The following is a 22,034-nucleotide window of genomic DNA, read 5'->3' as shown; positions in this document are numbered from 1 at the left end:
CTGATATCTTAGAGTGCTTGAGTCTTCTTCTCCAATAACAAGATAGAGCTTTCTACTTTTCTTAATACTGTTATTTTTCCTGAATCGGCCCTTGTCCATAGAAGAAGGTGCTCAGGCAGGTTTAATGGAAAGGGGCTGTGAGCTGCTTTGGGAAAGGGAATACAGAGCCCTACTTCAGAGTGTGTTCTTCAGAGAGCAGCAGGTGGTGTCCCTGGGGCCTGATGATGTGAAGGTGGGGTAGGGGGCCCAAGGGGGACATTCCAGGAATTGGGGCCTAACAGGAAGTATTCAAGGCTCCCTAACAGAAGCCCCCTGCCCAACCCCCCTCCACCATATGCCACATACACACAGTAAGGCTGGGAGGTTCTGGGAATAGTAGGGGCGACAGGCCCTGGGGGACGGTCTGAGTGGGCAGGAAGCCAGCCTATAGTCCACCCCGAGGGGTGGTGCAACAGGCCCTGGGGGCCCCCAGAGGCGACCAGGCAGTCAACACAGCCAGGGACGTGCTAGGCTAGTACTTCTCTTTTTATTGTTTCTGTCCAGAGCCCCTGCTGCAGGGGAGGGGCAGGCACGATGGGGGGCACCCCTCCCCCTGCCTGAGACCGCTCTCTGCCTCTCTCCTCTCTTCTCCTCTCCAGCATCTCGTCCACCCTCTTTCCTTCTGAATCTCCTGCTCCCACATCTGGCACCTTCGGGGATTCCCTCTTGCAGCCCACGCTTTCTAAGCCCACCCTGGGAAAGGAAGGGGCCATGGGGTCCGTTTCAAGCCTCCATTCCCACAGGGGCTAGTCTTCCAGTCACCTGCCCGGCTTGCTGGGGAGGCTGCCCTTTCTCTCTGACCCAGGCTAGGGAGTAGGGAGTGGGGAGGTCTAGGTTCCATCCTGATCCACTGTGGGGTCCCAACACCCTGCTCTGGGGCCCTCTCCAAAGGTAGAGGGTAGGGCCTGAGGTCACAGAGGTGGGAGGGGACTACTCTGCCCTGGTTCCATGCTGGCTCTGTCCAGCACACCCGGAGGGCAGCTAAGAGCCAGGCTCACTCATTTCCAACATCCAGGACTGGCACGGCTGGGGCTGCCTGTGCCTGGGCAGGGGTGGGCCATGTCCCCTGGGGGGGGGCATGCGTGATGGTCGGTGAGCAGGGGTCAGAGGCTGTGAGGGGAGCACTGTGGCTGGGTGTGGTACCCTGGGATGGAAGGAGGCTGGCTTTAGGAGGCAGTGAGGACAGGGGCGAGGATGGTCTCTGGTGGCAGAGAGGTCTCTGGTTTTAGAGCACCTCGTGTTGCTGCTGTGTGGCCTCACTGACAACCTGGGGAGAAAGAGAAGCTCAGTCCAAACCAGTGCTGGCAGGAGAATGGAGCCCCAGGCCTGGATCCTCCCCCCACCCCTCTGCTGTAGGAGGACCCCTCTCCCTCCAGCCAGGGCCTTGAACCAGCACAGCTGGTGGAAGGCACCCAGCTGACAGCCTCGCAGACACACCCCAGAGCCTCCAGCAGGCTAAAGGGACCAGACAGATGGCTCACCTCCCCATCCCGGGTCTCGATGGTCTTGATCATCACCGTCTTCTTGGTATGGACTTCAGAACCCCTTTGCTCCGGGCTTGTTTCTGCAATAGATCCATCCACACACTCAGCCTGACCAAGTCCAGGCCTGGGCCACTCCAGGGACTGGGAGTCCATCTCTGGTCCCACGGGGGTGGAGCCCAGAAGACTCTTGCCCCCTCGAGACAGGCCTATTATTTTTTCAGCAAGACTTTAGAAGCTGTCCTTGAGCCCAGCACCCAGCAGGAGGCTCTACAGACACTGGGGCCAGTCCCATGGCTGAGATGGGCTTAGGAGCCAACAGATGTGCTCCCGCTGTGAGCTGATTCAGGAGAGTGGGGGACCCCTGAGGCCCCAGGCCTCCCAACATTCCTACTCCTCACACACTTCCTCACTCCCTCTCCACCCCGGGGCTCCAACACAACCTTGTGTGAATGTGTACCCGGCCAGAACCCCAAACCCAGCCCCAAGATACTCTCTTGGAGGACCTCATGGTACCCAGCCCCCTTTAAGAGTCCAGATGAGGGGCGCCTGGGCGGCGCAGTTGGTGAAGCTTCCAGCTCTCGGTTTTGGCTCAGGTCATGATCTCAGGGTCATCCGATCGAGCCCGATCAGGCTCCACGCTCAGTGCGGAGTCTGCTCAAGACTCTCTCTCCCTCTTCCCCTGCCCCCTTCCTTCTCTCTCTTTCTCAAATAAATAAATAAATCTTTAAAAAAAAAAAAAAAGAAGAAGAGTCCAGATGAGTAAACCATGTCTTAATGAAAGGGAGACGGACAGGAGTCAGTTACTGACTCATCGTGCTGGTGGCCAGTCACTTGCCTCTCTATGCCTCAGTTTCTTCGCCGTGAAACACTAGCAATGAGGCACTATTGTGGCCACAGAGCCACTGATTTGAAAAAGCATTAAGCAGTTTCAATGGCAAGGCTCACACTTGGGTGTCTGCATAAACTACTGAAAAAAGAGGTTCTGAGTGTTATGGGGCGGGTCAGATTTAGGTCCTGGGTGTTATGAGTCTGATGTTCGGGAACCTCCTCAGCGAGCAACCAGGCTGTGATGAACGGTGTAACTCGGTGGAACACAGCATGTATTTTTCCCGATGGAAATGAACATCGAAGACAAAAAAGGTGTGATCTAGGAAAGGCGACGCTGCCAAGGCCTCCGACATGCTTTCCTAATGTTTCATTATAGCGTGTTTTTCTGCTCTCTGGGGTTGGAAAGCCACTCGATCTGCATATTACTAATGTCAGAATGGCAGAATGCCCTCAGAGCTCGTTCTTTTAATTGTTTGGCTTTGCTAAGGTTTGGCTTCTTCTTCTTCTTTTTTTTTTTATTAAACGTGCATCCAACATCTTGCTCCAGCAGACTGGAGGTGTTCAACAGGCAGCTGGGGGGTGCTTGGCAATTTACCAAACAGACAATGGCTGGTGGGTGCCTTGTAGCCCAGGGTGTATGGTTCTAGATGCTTCTGCTGCCAGACCCCCAAGGACACCCCTGGTACCTTCAGAGTTTGGGTACATTGGGAATAGAAGCTGTTTGCCGATGTTCAGTACTCCCAGAAGGTGCAGGGGCACATGGTCAATGTAATATAATACCATGAAATAAAATAAAACATTCTCTCTGCTAGAAGGTGCCCTCTACCTAAACTTCCCCACCCACCTGCAGCAGCCCCCTTTCTCTTTCCCAGACCCCAGCCCCGTCCCCACGGTTCCATCCCCCCTCCCTGGCTGGCCTTGGGCAGTGCCCATGCTGGACTCCTGCCCCCTGCTACCCCAGCATCCACCTGCCAACATGCACTCACCGCGGAAGTTGAGAGCAGAGAAGGTTTGGATGGGGAGGTTGATCCTGAAAGGGAAGAGATGAAGCCCCCGAAGGGTTAGGGCCCTCTATCTCTCCCTGGGACCACCCATCAAAGCTTGCCCTGGTCCTCACTAAACACTACTGTCAGCTGTCCCTGTCCCACTGACCCTAACCCTCCCACTTTCGCATTGCTAAGGGCACGGGGTCAGAGGGCAACTCCAGCTATCCCAGGACCTGTCCCATTCCATCTCTGAGCTGCTGGCCTGACAGCAGTACCTGCAACCCCCCAGCCCTCTCTAGTTCACCAGGATCTTCTTCAGGCACTGCAGGGTATATGGAAAGCAGCTGTTGGCCACTCCCATCATGTATGGCCACCCTCCAGCCAGGCTGGGAACCTCTGGCCTACCCACGGGAGAGCAAGTTCCAGGGTAAACGCCATCCCCATTTATGCCTAGTGCAGAGAAAATGCAACACATCTCAAGCCGCCTTAAAAGGTCATTATATGTAGATGTAATTCTATGAACTCTGACCCCTGTAGGTGCAGGTCTGTACTTAAACAAGTCTGCTGATTGTTTTAAACTTTAGACATTATTGTTTTTATGAGTATCAATAAGCATCATTTTTTTGAGTAATTGACATTTTTTAAACTCAGGTTAGGTTTACCTACAGTGAAACGCACAGACTTTAGTACGCAATTCAGTGAGTTTTGATCGGTGTCTGCATCAATGTAACTACCAGTCTAAATCAAGATACAGAACATTTCCAATGCCCCAGAAAGTTCCCTCGCATTGCCTTCTAGTCATATGTCATATGTTCCGTATCTAGAAGTGAGTTGCTGTGGGCATGTCATGCTATCTTTTCCTATAAGCTCGCGCGTGCATGTGTGTGTGCACGTGTCTCCGCACCCTCCTTCTTAGCCTGTGTCTGAGGCTCTCTATTTGTCTCTATCTGCCCCCTCCCTTTCCTTCCTCTTCATTCCCCACTCTGCTTTCATCTATCCCTTGACTGGCAATAATATTTTATTACTGGTTGCTAAACATGATTTTATGCTGCTAGCTCTTAATAATTCTGAAGGTGGATGAGGGAATACTTCTATTTCTCTTTTTATAAAAGCTATTAATTAAATCACTTTTTACCCAGGTGGCCTTGGTTAATTCTCTGCAATTAGTGGTGTGCTGGCCTCTTGTATAAAATTACTTCTGAATCTTGCTAAGGTGATCCTGAGCCCCACCCCCACCCCTGGGGGCACAGAAATGGGCCCCTCAGCATTCCCCAGAAGCCCACCGCCAGCCCCTCACCGGCTTTCCTCGCCCTCCAGCAGCTTCCGGTAGGTGGCGATCTCCACATCCAGGGCCATCTTGACATTGAGCAGGTCCTGGTACTCGCGCAGGTGGCGGGCCATCTCATCCTTGAGGTGCCGGATCTCTTCCTCCAGACGCGCAATGTTGTCCTGGTAGCCGCTGGCCTCGCTAGCGAAGCGGTCTTCCATCTCCCGCATCTGCCTCATCAGTGAATCGTTCTGCAGGAGAGGGTCACCCAGGTCACAGAGAGGCCTGGAGCGCTGGGCACTAGGGGCCCAGGATGGAGACAGACACAGCATGGGAGCTGGGGCGCAACCCCAGATGGTCAGGTCTGGGAGTGGGCACCCTCTCCTGAGCTAGGGAACCCTAAACTCGAGTAAAGTTTGACGTGGAAACCCAGAGAATAGACGTGATAAAGGAAGCATCTGTGTCCTTTCTCTCCACCCCCACCTAGGAGCCCCATGATTCCAGAGAGTTCGACTGAGAATCCACCTGTCCGTTTTCACCCCTGTGGGAGATTTGGAGAGACAGAGGCCCAGAGAGGGTATGTGATGGGAACCAGGGTCACGGGGTGAGAGTGCGAGCGGCAGGCGGGAAGGCTGGGGCTGGGCGAGGGGCGCAGGCACTCACGGTGCCCTTGAGGGCGTCGATCTCACAGGTGTAGGACTGGATCTGGTGTCGGTACTCCATCATCTCCTGCTTGGCCTGGCGCAGCGCGTCGTTGTTCTTGTTGGCTGCCTGGGTCAGGTCGGACACCTAAGGGCAGGGAGGGGTGCTGAGATGAGAAGGCTGCAGGATTAGGTAAGGGATGGCAAGGGAGTTTGGAGACCCCAGCTCACCCTCCTCCCCACAGAGAGAGCCACAGGAAGCACCTCCAAACAGGGATGGAGGGGGCCAGAGGGGCCAGAGCCCCTGGGCCAGGTTGCCTACCTTTGACTTGTACCATTCCTCAGCTTCCGAGATGTTCTTAGCCGCAATGGTCTCGTACTGAGCCCGGATGTCCCTGAGGGCGGCGGTGAGGTCCGGCTTGGACATGTCCATCTCCACCTGTACCTGCTGTTCCTGGAGTTGGGCCTGTAGCTCTCGGATCTCCTGCACAGCACAGCTGGGCTTCAGTGCTCTACCAGGCCCCACCCACATGGCACCCTCTCACCCCGGTTCCCAGAGCCTTGCACTGCTCCTCTCCTTTTCCAGCGGTTCTCACCAGGGTCTAAGGACCCCGAGGAGGAAGGCCGAGGGCATACCTCTTCATGCACTTTCTTAAGGAACGCGATTTCCTCATTGAGAGATTCAATCCTGCGCTCCAGGTCAATTCGAGCTAGAGTAGCCGCATCCACGTCCTGGGAGTGGTCAAGCAAGAGGGATACGCATCACTGATAACGCAGGCAGGGCAGAGGGAGACCAGGGGCCACCCGGGGTCAGAGGGGTAAAGATGCTGGGGGACCAAAGGAACCTCACCGCTCGGAAGGCAGCCAAATTGTTCTCTGCTTCTTCTCTCAACTGAATCTCCTCTTGCAGCCTGGTCAGAACAGACAGACGGAAAGAGACAGTTGGTGGGGGTAAAACCGGCCGTGGGGATGGCTGGGTGGGGGCTGCCCAGGGAGTGGAGCTCAGGACACCAGAGGACGCCTGGCTACAGGGTAGAGACAAGAGGCCCTGCCCATCCAGGGAGGGGACAGGAAGTGGCCCAATTTCTTCCCCAGAGCCACACCCCGGAAGTCTATGTCCCCATCAGATTGTGACCTCTCTGGGATTAGGAACTGTGTCTGCTCTATCCACCTCTATGTTCCTGGTTCGCAGCCCTAGTGTGGCCCACATAGGTGCTCAATTATTGTTTGTGACCCAGGTGGTAGTGTAGTGATTCCACTCACTCGGGCTGTCAGAAGCAGGACCCATGAGTACTTGCTCTATTCTTATTGCCTTTTTCTACTGAAAGCTTGGTGAAGCATGCCATCAGGCCTTCCAAGCTTTCTGGGGGCTGCGGCTAGCTCCCTCCCCTTTCCTCTAGCTTATCCATTCGCTCTGTGAAATGGCACAGCCTCAGCCCGGCCCAGGGACCAAGATCTGCTCTCTACCCATCTCCCTGGGGGCTCATCACAGATGAGCTGAGAACTACCACTTAGACTCCCCACCCCCTGCCCCTGGAAGCTTGCCCCAGATTTTCCTTGTCTCCTATCAACCCCCCCTTCTCCCTCTGACTGCACCCAGTCCTCCCTCTGTTCATCTGCCTATCCCATCTTAAGATGCTTTTAAGGGGGCTATCCACAGGGCCCAGGTCTCCCATTTCCACCCCAAGATGTCCCCAAGAAAACTCCTTTGCAGAGCGAGAGCACGAGGGAGAGACCTGGGAGTCCATCTCCCCTCGGGGGACCCCGGGGAGATGACTGTCTCCCCGAGGGGGGTAAGAGAGGGTCCCCGGCGCCCTCGGGGAAGGCAGGTGCTGACAGCTGCGCCCCAGCCCCCGGGCCTCGCCTCCCGCTCCCAGCCCACGCGAAGGGGGTTCTGGGAGCGCCCGGTCCTCACTTGGCCTTGAGCCGCTGCAGGTCGTCCAGCAGGTTGTCACGCTCGACGTCCACGCGGGCGCGCTGGTTGGTGAGCACCTCCACCTGTCGCCGCAGCTCGCGCAGCTCCTCCTCGTAGATCTCGGCGACCCGGGTCGGCTCACGGCCCTTGAGCCGGTTCACCTCCGCGGCAAGCGCCGCGTTCTGCTGCTCCAGGAAGCGCACCTTCTCAATGTAGTTGGCGAAGCGGTCGTTGAGCTCCTGCAGCTCCACCTTCTCGTTGGTGCGCGTGGTCAGGAACTCCTGGTTCACGGCGTCGGCCAGCGAGAAGTCCAGCAGCTCGCCCGCTCCGTAGGAAGAGGAGGGCGCGCGGGCCGTCCCCAGCCGGCTGGCCCGGAGCGCCCCCAGACCCCCGGCCCCGCCCGACGTGCGCGACACCTGGTACACGCGGGACGTCACCGAGCTCGAGGAGCCCTTGGTGCCGAAGCCCGCGCGCGGGAACACCGGCGAGCCCAGGGGGGAGACGAGCGGGAAGCCCCCGGCCCCGCCGAAGGTGCGGCGGTAGGAGGACACGCGCTGGCTGGACGAGTAGGCCTGGCTCATGGTGGCGGCGCGGGCGAGGCTGGGCGGCACGGAGGAGGAGGAGGAGGCGGCGGGCGGCAGCCGGCTGGAGAGTGGATGCGTCGAGGGGAGACTGGGCCCCTTAGCCGTCTGCACTATTTGTATCCCTCCTGACATCAGCCCCCGCCGCCCCTCCCCTGACAGCTGCAGGATCCCGCTGTCCTGCCAGGAAGGGCGGCCGCTGGCGTGGGGGCGGGGAGGCCAGCTCCCCCGCGAGAGGCCTGCGCCCCTCGGCGGGTGGGAAGGGGCCCCATAAGAGGTGTGGGACAGGCTGGAGGACCTAGGAGGGCAGAAGATGGGCACGCCTGCCAACCCCTTCACGGGCGTCAGAGAGCATGTCTGGAATCCCTAGGCAGGCCTCTTTCAGCCCTTGGGTGCCTGCCTCGTCCTGGGGGTAGTCAGGGGAGAGAGGTTTCCACTTAGTTTGAGGGGGTCCCTTTTGCTCTGAGGAGAGACTTTGGGTCATTTCCTGGAGGAACAAGGCCTATTCCCAAGAAAGTCTCAAAATCACTTTTTTTCCCCCTGGAGATTCTCTAGAAGTGGCGGAGGTTTGGGAGGGCTCAGGAAAGACAGGCAGCCACCAGCCAGGCATAGAGGAGAAGGGTCTCTAGGCAGGCAGGGAGGGTGGGGGAGTACCCTGGGGGGCAGAGAGCAGTCCTGGCCAGACCAGGTCTGCTCAGATACGTCCACTGGTACCAGGGTTCTAGCCCTGAGCCTCAGTTTCCTTCCGAGCTAGTGTAGGCCCTTTTCCTCCCCCTCTCCAGGGTAGGGCAGAGCCTCAAGTTTATAAACAACGGGGTGATTTCCAGAAAGGTCCCGGCACCCTCTCAGTTTCCAGTTACTATGGACTCTCACCCCCACACACCAAAGTCGCCTGGCTTCTGCCCTCTTGTGCCCACCCCCACCCCTTCTCTGATTCATCCCCCTACTCCCATCACCCACACCCACACGCACCAGGGGTTTGTATTTTGTCAGGAGCCGTGTGTCAACCCAGCCATCTCTCTGGCAGCAACAGCTGCCAGCCCGGCATACCAGAGCTGGTATTTATAGAGGAGAATGCATCAATCTGGGAAACAGGCACACAGGAGAGGCGCTCTGGGGGCTGGGGGCCGGTACCTGAGGAGGCGTGGGTGTCAGATGGCCCAGGCAGGTTCGGGGTGATAAGCCCAATCACTTCCCACCCCCATAATGCTCCAAGCCCCCAGCCAGAATGGAGTCCCACAGAAGGCTTGTCCAGTCCTTCGTAGCCTTCCTCCTCCTCAGTACAAGGTACTGGCTGACCTCTGAGGACATCCCCACTTCTCCATGAACACTGGCTGTCTCCCTACACCTCCACCTGGCACTTTGCAGGCCTCTCTTAGACCTGACCCTTTCAGAATGCCAACTTCTGAAATAGAATGCTGGTCCTACCCCAGCTCCGCCATCAGCGGCGGGCCTAGTTACCAGCAGGCAAGTCCTTCACTTTTCCGTGTCCTCCATTATAAAGGGGAAGGGGTCAGCCTTGCCATATCTGCCCTAGAGGCTTTGAAGAGCCTTGAATAACAATACGTAGGGGCACCTGGGTGGCTCACTCCTTAAGCATCTGACTCTTGACTTGGGCTCAGGTCATGATCCCACGGTTGTGAGATCGAGCCCCGCATCAGGCTCTGTGCTGGGTGTGGAGCCTGCTTGGGATTCTCTCTCTCTTCCTCTCCCTCCCTGCCCTCCCCCCCGCAAAAATATAACAAGACACAAGTAACATCTCACATACACTGAGCACGCACTGTGCGCCACTCTGCCGAGCACCCCCAATCCTCCAACAACCCTATGGGTTGGAACTAGTACCCTTCCCATTGTATAGCTCAGGAAGCTGAGGCAGCCTGACTCCAGAGCTGTGCTTTGCCCCCCGGAAGGGATGTGAATCTGTCAGGTGAGCTGTAAAGGGCTTTGTTACTGCTGTCTTCTCAAAGCCTTTCCACACTAAGTATCTAATTTTTATCCAAGAGACAGGCTTATGAGGTGGGTGGGGAGTTCCAGATATTCTTATCCAGGCTTCGAGTCAGTGCAAGCTGTTGTGTTCTGGTTATTTTTGTGTCTCGTCTCCCAAACTAGATTGTAGGCTCCTGGAGAATTTGAGAGACCATGTGGATCCTTAGCATATCCCAGGCAACAGCCGTCCTTGTTGTAGTTCCAAGTAGCCTGCAAGCTTTCTTTCCCATTCCCTTATTTTGGTAAAAAAGGCTACACATACGGAGTACATGCGATGGGTGGACGGATGACCCAGTTCCCAGCCCGTTTTATCAACTGCATCCCTCTGACTGCAGTGATTGGCTCAAGGGGTGACCTGGACCTCAGAAGGGCCAATCAGAGACCTTCCCTGGAATTTATAGATGGAACAGGGATTACTCGACTGGAGCCTGTGGCAACCATGTTTCCTGCCCCGTGGGGTCATTCCTGCACTAGGAGGAAAGGGAGGTCAACACACAAGCAGAAACAGAGACACCTGGAGAGGAGAAGGCCAGGCAGGAAATCTTCAACTCCAGCTCCCCGGGGGCCCTAATTCTGCCGCTCGACCCTTGATTTTGTGAGCTCACCCCCACCCCGTGTCCTTTGACTGTGGGGCCAATAAACTTTGCTTTTTTCTTTTTTCACTTAAGGCACTTGGTGCTGGCTTCTGTCACTCGTAGCCAAAACATTCCTGACCAATCTATTGTAGGAGACAGTGCACCCATTTCCACGATACTAGGGAGGACAGAACATTTTTGGGAGTCCTCTCTGCGAACTGTCTCCAGACCACATAAGGAAATTGCCCTTCGGACCAGCCTGAGGCCTCAGTTCCGTGGCGAAACGAAGCAGAAAACAAATAAATAAATTAAGTCACTTATTCTCTAGTCAAAATCAACATCTACCAGACTTGGCTCTGAACCACTTGGGGCCGTTTCCAAACTTCAGTTCCAACCCTGAGAATCCGCTACCATGGAAGGCAGCAAAACAACACTCCAAGGCTTGGACAGCAGGTGAAAGAGGCGTGCTCCAAAACACGTTCTGAACTGGGCAGCACCTCTGGAGTCGCAGTTTTGCCTCCCCAGGGGACTACTTAAAATTGGACACACTAAAAATATTAATAATTTATCTGGATGGATAATGGACTTGGCACAAAGTTCAAGGGGTCCCATTCTGTGGGTCGCCTTTTCACTCTGTTGACCTTATGCTTTAAGATGCACAACACGTTTTCATCTTGATGAGTCCAATTTATCTGTTTTTTTTCTTTTATTGCCTGTACTTTGGTGTCATATCCAAGAAATCGCTGCCAACCTCCACGTCATGAATTCTACCCACCATGTTTTCTTCTAAGAGTTTTACAGTTTCATGTCCTTGATCCATCTTGAGTTCATGTTTGTACGTGGTATAAGGTAAGGGTCCAACTTCATTCTTTTACATGTGAATACCCAGTTTTCTCAGCACCATTTGCTGAAGTCCTTTCCCCAGTGAATGGTCTTGGCACCCTTGCTGAAAACCATTTAGTCATATGTGTGAGGATTTATTTCTGGGCTCTGTGGTCTGTTCCATTGGCCTGTATATCTGTCCTTATGACAGTATCACACTGTTTTAATTACCATGGCTTTGTAATAAGTTTTTTTTTAAGATTTTATTTTTTTTGAGAGAGAGAGAGAATGAGAGAGAAAGTGAGCATGGGGGGGGGGTTCAGAGGGAGAAGCGGACATCCCACTGAGCAGGGAGCCCAACGAGGGACTCGATCCTGGGTCTCCAGGATCATGACCTGAGCCGAAGGCAGTTGCCCAACCAACTGAGCCACCCAGGCTCCTGTAGTAAGTTTTGAAATCAGGAAGTGTGAAGCCTTCAAATTTGTTCTTTTTCAATATGTTTTGGTTATTTGGGGCCCTTGAGATTCCATGTGAATTTTAGGATGGATTTTCCCATTTCTTGAAAAAGTAGTTGTGGGATTTTGATAGAGATTGCTTTGACTCTGTAGGTCTCTTTGGGCAGTACTGACAGCTTAACAACAGTCTTAAAATCAATGAATATGGGATGTCTTTCCATTTATTTGTGTCTCTTTAATTTATCTCAGCAATGTTTCATAGTTTTCAGTGAACCAGTCTTATGCCTCATTGGTTATGTTTATTCCTAAGTATTTTATTGTTTTGATGCTATTGTAAGTGAAATTGATCATGTGAAGTTTTCCCTTCATTCTGCAAATGTGGAATATTAAACTGATTGATTTTCATATGTTGAACATCCTTACATTCCAGAAATAAATCCCACCTAGTCATGGTGTATAATCCTTTTAATATGCTGCTGAATTTGGGTTGCTAGTGCTTTGTTGAGAATTTTTTTACATCAATATTCATAAGGGACATAGGTCTGTAGATTTATTTTCTTGTCTTTTTTTTGGGAGTTTCTTGTCTTGTCTAGATTTATTTCCCCTTGTCTGGCTTTGGTATCGGGAATCCTGGCCTCATAGAATGAGTTCGGAAGTATGCCCTCCTCTTCAAATTTTCGGAAGAGTTTGAGAAGGATTGGTGTTAATTCTGAAATATTTGGTAGATCTCGCCATTGAAGCCATCGGGTCCTGCTTTTTTCTTTGCTGGGAGATTTTGAGTCATTCTTCTTAATATCCTCATTTGTATTTCACTGTATTGATTTGCCATAATTTATTTAGTCAATTTTTAATTGATGGACATTTATACTGTTTCCATTCTTTTGCTATGATAAACAGTGCTGCTAGGAACATCCTGGGGACACACTTTTGAATTTATAAATTTTGATAAGCTATTTTAAAAAAATAGTCATTATTTTAAGGTCATGCTCTTACTTGAGCTAACTGATGTTGGAAATGGGAAGGTCCGCTAAGACGGACCGACAATTTCATTCAGTGTTTTTCAGAAGAAAGGGGACAGTTTATAAACTTGTGTATGTGGTACGGAGTCCTGTACACTAAGTGTTATCAATACATTTTGTTGAATCCATTAAAGAAGAAAGTCAGTCTGGGGGGTGCCTGGGGTGGCTCAATTGGTTAAGCATCTGCCTTCGGCTCAGGTCATGATCTCAGGGTCCTGGGATCGAGCCCCACGTCGGTCTCCCTGCTCAGTTCAGAACCTGCTTCTCCCTCTCCTTGCTGCTTGCTCTCACTACCTCTCTCGCTCTCTTTCTCAAATAAATAAATAAAATCCTAAAAAAAAAAAAAAAAAAAGAAAAGAGAAGAAAGTCAGTCCCACTTTTGCTTGAAATCTTCCCAGATTACCCTGACCTTGGAGAGTCTTGGGAACTTGTGGTTGGAGGTGACTTCAAAGGTCACAAGACCGGCCAGCCCTATGTCCTTACTTCTCAGTTAACTTTGAAATCTCTCTGGTGACTGTAGCAAGCATGGGTCCAGCTGGGAACTCGGTGTCTCCAGGCAGCCCATTCCATTCCACTAAGAGTCACTGAGTACCTAACACATCTCTGTCACGGGACAGTGGATAGCTCTGGTATTAGAAAACATTTCCTTAAGGGCGCCTGGTTGGCTCGGTCAGTAGAGCATGCCGCTCTAGATCTCAAGGACTTGAGTTCAAGCCCAACATTGGGCATGGGGCCTACTTTAAAAAAAAAAAAATATATATATATATATATATATATGTGTGTGTGTGTGTGTGTGTGTGTGTAATTTATATATATGTAATTTATATATATGTAATATATTTGAAGCCAGATGCTGTGTCTCTGCTATGCTACTTACTCTAACTTGGGAGCCAAGCAGAGCACAAAGAACCCCACCTTCACAGACCAAATATTTGGGAACAGTACTCATTCTTCTTGGACACTTTGCCTGTTTCCCCATTTTCACTTTCTCTCCCTTCCCTGAATTAATGAACCAGCAAAACCCAAACTCATCATGACCGCCAAGGCTCCACAGGGCCCACCTGCCCACCTGGTCAACCTCAGCTCACTCACTTCTCCTTTGGGCTCACCCCACTTTGGCCACACTGCCCTCTTTTCTGTTGGATGACCCCGCCAAGCTCTTTCCAGCCTCTAGACCTTTGCATTTGCTGTCCCCTGGCTTCCTCTAAGCTCGGTGTCTGGGCGGCTTGTGGATGCCTAAGCAGATCTCTGAACCTCACAGACGTCTCCCTGGAATACAAGGGCCGTGGCTACCCATAGGATGTCCCAGATCCCATAGACGGCACAGATGGGGGGGCAGGTGACTGGATATATTGGTGGATGGCTGGGGTGGGGACACTGACCTGGCCAGCATGGGGCATTTGGATTGAGGAAAAACTGAAAGAGGTCAAAAAGGAGAGGACCAGGAGAAACTCTTCCACCCTGCCCTGCCTGGGAGTGCCTCACCTACCCCAGCCCGACCCCAGGATCCCCGGTGTGAGGCAGCACTGATGCCTCCCCACAGGGCACCCTCCCTCTACCCACTGACCCCCACCTCCAGGGTGGCCCTTTGCCCTTTTCTCCAGGGCCCATCCTCCTCCTCTTTCTGTTTCCCAGCTGGGCACCTCGTGCTTCCATCCCGAGCTGGGTTGGGCCAGGAGGCAGCCTGAGAGCCTGGGGGACAATGTGGCAGGTGTGAACCCTGAACCCTGCTCTTGCCTCAGCTTCAGCACTTGGTAGGGAGGTAGGAGACTCAAGCAGGGGGGTGTAGGTGTGGGGTGAGGCTAAGCTATGGATGCTCATCCTGGGGGTTCACCCACAAATCATCTGTGGGACCTGGGCCAGTCCTGTTTCCTCTCCGGCCCTGTCATCCCCTGTGAAAGGGGATCGGGCCAGGTGGCCGCTGAGGTCCCCTCCGCTTCTGACATCCTGAGTCTGGGCCAAGGGAGTGGGAATGGTGAGTGGTCCCCAGCTGAGCCCTTGCTCACTGGTGCCTCCACGCCTCAGTGCTCCCAGAGCCCTCCTCCCAACAGCCCCCTTCCCCACTGCCTGCCCCCCCCCCTTTCCTCTCAGCTCTAGTGGCTGCGTAACCTCCCCGGGCTGCTGAGCAGCCTGGAGTGACTGTAAAAGGGAAGGAATGTCCGGAGGCAATTGTTTCTTCCTGATATCACCAGGGGGAGGTTGAGTTGGGGGGCCCAGCAGGACGGTGGCGTCAGGATTCTCCCTGAAACTCATCTCTCTCATGCTGCATGGCTCACCCCCTTCCCCAGGCTGGGCCAGCCATCCACCCCTCTCGTCTGCCATGCTCTGCCTCTCACTGGTTTAAGACCATCCGTCTCGTTCTCAATGTGACCCCAGACCCCTTTCTGGGCCCCTAGCCTCACTGGCACCCCCACTCCATTCTCATATATCCCTCCTCCACCTCCACTTCCTCGCCCCCACACCCCTGACCCAACTTCTTCCCCGGGAAGGCCCACAGCCTGGCTCCAACCCCGGCCTGCCCCACGCTCCTTTTACAGACATGGAACGCTGCGGGTTTTCTGCCAAAGTAGGAGAAGTCTGAGGCCAATCTCACCTCCTCCCAGCCCCCAACTTCTACCAACTAGGACGCCTTGAAAGCTGGAAGGGGGGGGGTGCAGGGGGGTAAGGCTGAGCTCCAAGGGGAGGGGCTCCTGAGATGGTGGAGGTGCCTCGTGGGCTCTCAGCCTCCTGGACACTTCAGGTGTTACTCGCATCAGCGGGAGACAGAGGAGCAGAGGATGGGGACCGAAGTCAAGTGGAGGGAAGGAGAAGGGGCTTCGGCAGCATGCGAAGAAGTCCCCGGGGAAGGCATCCTGATGTGTCGAGAGCAGCATCTGGCTGGGAGCTGGGAGGCCAGAGGTCTGGGCCATCTCTGGATAAGCTGTGTGACGGGACTGCGCATGTCCCTTCTCTGGGTCTCAGTTTCTCCTTACTTAAAGTGAAATATGCTGGACGTTCCTCCCTGCTCTGACCCAAGGAAAGGAGTGAGAGAGGGCTTTTTCTTCTAAATCGAAGCTTCAGTGCCTCCCTGGGCAGCCTCGCTGGGAGCCTCTCTGTTCACCACAGACTCACCATTAAGGGGGACCCAGATCTCTGGCCCAGTTCCCAAAAGGCCCCTATCCCATGATGAGACGTGGCTATACCAGCCAGCAGAAATGGGATCAGTTTCCTCCTTAGACATACATTCTCCCTACCCTCCTGCCAGGTGCTCCCGTCTTCCCTCTCCCTGGGCTCCTCTCGTCACCGTGTCCTGCCCTACAAAATGAATGCTGCCCCATGCCCAGCACCGGCTCTCAGGGGCTCAGCGACCCCGCACATCCCTCTCCTCAGCACACCAGCCGCCCCGCACAATTCCCAGCAGTGTGTAGGGGCTACCTCCGAACTTCTCCAAATGGCACCCAGTTCTGAGCCATGGCCTGAAAAAACAGAGACCCAAGGCAGAGGAGCCCCCGTTCCCCACACAGATATGCGCCCCCACTCCCAGCCGAAACCCCCACGCAGATCAGGAGAAACTCTCCTGGACCAGACTAGGGCGTATCTGGGTGGAAGACGGGAAGGTGTCTGAGAACCAGGGTGGAGGGTGTCAGGGCGAGTCGGCAGCCCCTGAGATGGGGTTGGGTGGCACTCAGCCCTGCTCCCAGCTCCATGCAGGGAGATAGATGTCACAGGCTCCTTCACCTGCCCACGGATTCACACCCTAGATAGCCTCTCAAGGCCTGACTCTAATCCCTCTGCTGAAACGCAAGCCCCTTCTTTCTTTCTGAGAGCTTGGCCCAGAAAGAGAAAGACAGCTTCCTCTCTTCCCTGGAAGTCTGTCAGGTTCCTAGTGCCATCACTCAGCCTCTTTCCCTGATTCATCCCCATTCCTTTCGTCTTTCCTCATAGGCTTTTTTGGTTTCAGCCCCTCCAGTTTGGTCATATCTCTGCTGCCCTGGGCCCTTTCCAGGTTTCCTACATCACTCTGAGGCTGTGGAGTGCTTTAAACAGGGCCTAAGCAGGCTGGCAATGACCTCACATGGCCACTATGCACAGTTGCTATCTATAGCCTTATAGGACCATCCTCCTCTTCCTCCAACCAGCTGAGTCACAGTCATCTTGGGGTCCACTCAGACCCCAGGGCCTTCTCTGCCAGTCCAGACCACAGCCCACCCCAGCACTCGGAGCCGTTCTACCTGCTGAGTGGGATGTTTTATTCTTCGAACCATCCAAGGACACAATGAAAATGAGTCTCGGGTTCAAGAAGATACACCTTCTCAGACCCTCAGCGTTTTTTGGTCCCAGTCCTTCATCCTTCTGTTTTCTTACATCTGTGCAGATAGCCAGCCAAAGGCCAGAATTCCATTTGACCCTGCAGAGGGATGGGTAAGGGGTGGGGGTGAGGATCTGGGAAGCAGCTGCTGGACCACTGCCTGGATTCAAATGGGATCTATCACTCTTGTGTGAGTTACTTCACCTTCCTGAGCCTCAGTTTACTCAGCTGTAAAATGAGGAGAAGTTATTTCCCAGTGTTGTGAGGATTAGAGAGATACCATGCCTAGTATACAGTAGGTGCTCCATAACTGGTAGTTATGTGGGGCCTGGTATTCTGGACACCTGCCATATAAAATCACTGTCTCTTTAATCCTCATGATATTAGGAAAGAATTCTTATCCTCATTTTACAGTTATGGATACTAGGCTCAGAGAGGTTAGGGAAGTTCTCTAAGATTGCACAGCAAGTAAAAATAAAGTTTGGATTTGAACCTTAGCTGATGGCTCCTAGAAACCCAGTTCATTTCCCTTGCCACAGATTGACTTGGCACGCTCAGTCCTAGGTTCTTCCTTTTTTTCAACTCGGCCCTACCCAGGGATCTCCACTGAAAGTCCCTTGTCTAGTGGGCAAGTCCTGCCAACCTTCCACCTTGCTCCTCTCCCCAGCCGCACTGTCCTCAGAAAGCTGACTGGTCTTGGAAGAGGCAGGTTTTAGGGAGTCTGGCCTCCATCCCACAGGACCTGGGGGCATGGAAGGCTTCTCATCTAGGAAATAAAGAAGCCAGCGGGGGCCACTCTGCCCTGTGCCACCCTCCGGTCAGCCAGGCCCTGGGGCTCCCCTGCCAGCCGGAGAGGATCCCCTGAGTGCACCCTGGCCCCAGACTGCCCCCAACTGGCCTGGGCGAGGGCCTCAGACAGCACCAGGCACAATGCTGTCCTAGAGAGGCTGCCTCAAGGACTGGGACTGGGGGCTGGGCTGGATCCTGGGGTCCAAGGTCAGCTGCTGGGAATTCCCACTGCCATAGCTCTCAGGCCCCAGAGCCACCCAGAGATGTCCCAGATATACCCCCTTGCCCAAATTTAAAGATCCTGAGAGAGAACAATTTGTCGAAAACAGAGCATTGGAGTTTTTTCTCCCCACCCACAGCAGTCAGAACCCTATCCCCCAACTGTCCCAAAGAGCCTCCCTGATGCCCCCTCCCCATCCAGCCTCAAAAAGATGGGCCAGGATCTCCCTCTGCCCTTCCCCAGGCTCCCCAGCTACCCTGGGCACCAGAATAGACCACTGACCACCTGCCTTGGGAGTTGGGAGGGGCCACAGCTGGTGCTGCCAGTCAGGCTGCGGGAGGGGGTTGGGAGGAGAGGAAAGGGGCACTGGAGCTGTGGGAGGGCGCTCCTCGGGTTTGTGCAAAGAGCTCTCCACCAACACCCTACAAGCAACAATGCCCCCCCCCCCCCATTCCAGCCAGGACAAGGCTTGGAGTGCCAAACACCCTTTCAGGATGGGGCTCAGACTGTCTCTACCCCCAACTTCTTCCCCTTCCCTGGTCTCTGCCCCCTCCTCTTCCTCTTCAGGCCATTCCTCCTTGCCCCCCTCCCCACTACACACACCTCTCCCTTCAAGTCTGTCTCCACCTCCCCATGGTCTCTGCCCCTCCCCCTCCCCCAGCTCCCTCTGAGTGAGGATGCCCTTGCTTGCTGACCCCACATTCCGGCCTTACTGGGGTCAGAAGGGCTTCCTGCCTGGTGTGGGATCCCTGCCCCCACCCTTAGCTCCCGGCAGCCTCTCCGGGCTGGCCAGCTGCTGGCCCTTTGCAGTCCCCTTCTCCGACACCTCCCCCAGCCCCAGGCCCAATTTAGCTCCTTTAATCTTCCCTGTAATCCAATCCAACCGTTTCCTGAGCACACTCTGCACTTCCCAAACGCCAGTCCCTGGAGAGGAGTGGGGGCAGGGTGGCCTCAGCTCTTCCCTGCCCTGGAGCACCCGCGCCCCATCCCGGCACCCCTGTGGTGCCTCTCTTCTTCCCACCCCTAGGAGGCCCCAGGGAGATCGGGCTGCGCAGGCCTCAGCCTTCTGGCCTCCCTGTAGCCAAATTCAGACACTAGCCTGACTCCTCACCTCACTTTCCCACCTCTAGGCCTTCCTTACTGCTCTCCCACGTGCCCAGAACACCCTCTCCCCCAAAGTGCATTTCTTCCCCTGGAACTCTTACTCCTCCCCTCTCAAGGCCAGCTCCAGCCTGATTGCCCAAATTCCAGACTATAGACTCTGGGCCCAGACTGCCTTGGTCCCTAATCCCGGCTCTGCCTCTCACTAGGCATGCAGCCTTGGGCACGTTTCTTGCCAGAGACTCTTCTTTCCTCATCTGTAAATGGGGATCACAACAGTGCATGTCTCAGCGGGAGGCTGTGAGGATTAATTGAGTCACTTTATGTAAATAAAGTGCTTAGAACAGCTCTGGGAAGATTGCAAGTGCTATTTAAGTATTCAACGAAAATTATCTTTTTCTGCCTTACATTACAATGACCATTTCCTCCAAGTTAAGACACCCATGAACTGTGAAACACGTCATTTATTTAATAACATCATTTCAGGGGGAAAAAACATCACCCTGTGAAACGTACAAATTGTAAGCCATCCTCCAGTTTCATATACGTGTAAAGCAGCTCAGTAATGGTATCTGTGGCACGTCCTCCTCTCTCAGAATCTAGTCAGCCAGCCCCCTTTTCAGTTCCATGGGCATTCATCGTTGGTTTTTTTTTTTTTTTTTTAAGTAACCTCTATGCCCAAAGTGGGGCTTGAACTCAAGACCCTGAGCTCAAGTGTCACTTGCTCTACCCACTGAGCCAGCCAGATGCCCCTTGCATTCCTTTGTTATGGTCGGTACACGAGGGCTTGGATTCAAGTTCTTACTCCCAAATGGTATTTAGCTGAGCAAACTGTTTTTCCTAAACAGCCAAGGTAACTCGCAAGTGTAGTGAATGTTAAATGAGATAATATATAGGTTAAGGCGTTAGCACTATACCGGATATTCCGCACAGGAGAAACCATCAAAGCGATGATTTAAAAACGTGTCTCTCCGAAGTCGTGAGAGGTGGAAGAGAGTGGTATTTCAGGGTCGAAGTGCCCTCCAGTGGCCATAAGGGAAAACTGCAGGCTTCGTGAGGCGCTTGGGGCGCCCTTCCTTTGCTGGTCCAGCAAGGAACTCAGCCCCACCTACTACCCCCCAACCAGGCTTATCCAATCCTTCTGGAATTTTTCATATTATCTTTCCTTTTACAGAGGCCTTAAGGGGCTTTAAAGAAGTACTTAATAGGATAAGAGACCAGGGGCAGAGCTTTCGCCCAGGAAGGGCTATAGCCTGGACATAGACTGTTTCTCAAAACTTGTGGGCCCAGAGCTCTGTGGCAGGGAGGTAGGATGGTGGAATGCTGTGCGCTGGGCATCAGTTCTCCTCTGACTGGGACACTGGTATCTGGCCTGTGAGATACCCCTCTTGCTGCCCACATCCAGAAATCTAACACAGACCAAGTATAGCCCATTACAAGTATCTGCTTCTATGTTTTGACAGATGTGTCATTTATCTTCCCTCCCTTCCTTCCTTCTTTCCCTCCTTCCTCCCTCCCTCCCTTCCTCCCTTCCTTTCTCCATCAGTATTTACACTGTGTACCAAGCTTCACATCCTGGGTGCTGGGGTTAAAAAGATCAGTCCAACACAGACACACCCACAGCCACCAAGAGCTGTTCACAATGTCCCAGACACCACATGCAGAGCTAATCCTTGCATGTGAGTGTTTACAGCGTCTCTGTGTGGCTCAGTGGGAGGGCAGAGGCAGGAATATCAGATCCAGGCTGCCTAATTTTCTTTGATGAAACACGTCCATAGTGAAAGATTTGTCTGGCCAGGTTTGGGGGCTGACTTCCCCCTCCTGGGCCACACTGCTCCTCTGAGAAATCCTCCCCATCTCAAACATTGACCAACCCCCCAGCTCCACCTGCCTCGGGGTCCCCGATCTTCCCTCCCTTCCCCCACCATTGCCCTTTGCCCAGGGCCCAGTGCTGGGAGGCAGGGAGGGCTGATGGGAGCTACCCTTGCAATGGATGGCCTGGATAGGGATTTTACTTACCTGATACTTAGCATCCAAACCCAGATCGCTGGCCACCTCTGGCCAACTCCCCATTGTCCAGGATTGAGAGAAAGGAGACTTATTCTAGATTCATTGCATGGGGTTGGGTGGGGAGGTGACTGGAGGTGCTCAAGTTTCGTCTTTTGGGAAGATGACAGGAGGGGGAGGAAGAGCTGGTGGGTGATGTGTGCATTGTTCCTGGGACTCTGTTGCCTCCCTGAGCTGTCATCCTCCTCTTTCCCTTCATGACCAAACTTCTCAAATGTCTTCCCATCCCTTCCCACCTCATTGCTTGTTCCTAATAGTTCCATTTCCTTAGAATGCTTCCCAGCTGCCTTAGTACAGGCTACTGGTCCGTCATTGGGTCCCCTGCACTCCTGGACCCGTCTAACAGATGTGTAATGAGAACCACAGATATGTCGCTTTACATGTTCTAGCAGCCACATTTTTTTAATTAATTAATTTTATTTTATTTTATTTATTTTTTAAGGCTTTATTTATTGAGAGAGCGAGCCCTTGCAGGGGGAAGAGGGAGAGGGAGAAGCAGACTTCCCGCAGAGCAGGGAGCCTCGACGCAGGACCCTGGGATCACAACCTGAGCCGAAGGCAGACGCTCAACCGCTTGAGCCACCCAAGCACCTCTAATTTATTTTTAAAGATTTTATTTATTCTTTTGAGAGAGAGAGCTAGAGAGAGCACAAGCAGGGGGAGAGGCAGAGGCTGAGGGAGAAGCAGACTCCACGCTGAGCAGAGTGCCTGATGCGGGTCTCAATCCCAGGACCTGGAGATCATGACCCGAGCTGAAGGCAGATGCTTAACCATCTGAGCCCCCCAGGGGCCATATTTTCAAAAGGTAAAAGAAACAGATGAGGTTAATTTTTATTTTTTAGTATTTTATTTATTTATTTGAGAGAGAGCGTGCACGCAAGTGTGGGGAGGAGCAGAGGAAGAGGGACAAGCAGACTCTGGGCTGAGCGTGGAGCCCGGGGTGGGGCTCGATCTCATGACCCTGGGATCAG

At 53.7% G+C, this 22,034-nt stretch overlaps 1 protein-coding gene across 1 annotated transcript; it reads right to left on the bottom strand.

Moving 5' to 3' along the window:
* Positions 1-507: 507 nt before the first annotated feature.
* On the bottom strand, positions 508-7,846 carry DES (desmin). The gene is made up of 9 exons (XM_045777588.2): positions 7,161-7,846; positions 6,096-6,156; positions 5,882-5,977; positions 5,568-5,729; positions 5,268-5,393; positions 4,635-4,855; positions 3,338-3,381; positions 1,521-1,603; positions 508-1,306 (listed from the first exon to the last, which is right to left on the bottom strand). The coding sequence occupies exons 1-9, from the start codon at positions 7,739-7,741 to the stop codon at positions 1,265-1,267; spliced, it is 1,416 nt and encodes a 471-aa protein (XP_045633544.1). The 5' UTR covers positions 7,742-7,846; the 3' UTR covers positions 508-1,264.
* Positions 7,847-22,034: the final 14,188 nt, after the last annotated feature.

The sequence above is a fragment of the Ursus americanus genome, chromosome 1 (assembly GCF_024610735.1).
Source record: "Ursus americanus isolate L20-20 chromosome 1, mUrsAme1.1.p, whole genome shotgun sequence".
Lineage (NCBI taxonomy): Eukaryota > Metazoa > Chordata > Mammalia > Carnivora > Ursidae > Ursus > Ursus americanus.
The sequence above is the reverse complement of the archived record's forward strand: the minus strand, read 5'-3'. Positions and strand labels throughout refer to the sequence as shown.

What these genes read in the sequence shown, in the direction of transcription:
- DES (XM_045777588.2), bottom strand. Translation starts at nt 7,741, where the DNA reads ATGAGCCAGGCCTACTCGTCCAGCCAGCGCGTGTCCTCCTACCGCCGC. An exon ending in CTCTGCTCTCAACTTCCGCG is followed by an intron (nt 1,604 to 3,337) that starts GTGAGTGCATGT and finishes GATCTATTGCAG; the next exon opens with AAACAAGCCCGGAGCAAAGG. An exon ending in TCGAGACCCGGGATGGGGAG is followed by an intron (nt 1,307 to 1,520) that starts GTGAGCCATCTG and finishes CTTTCTCCCCAG; the next exon opens with GTTGTCAGTGAGGCCACACA.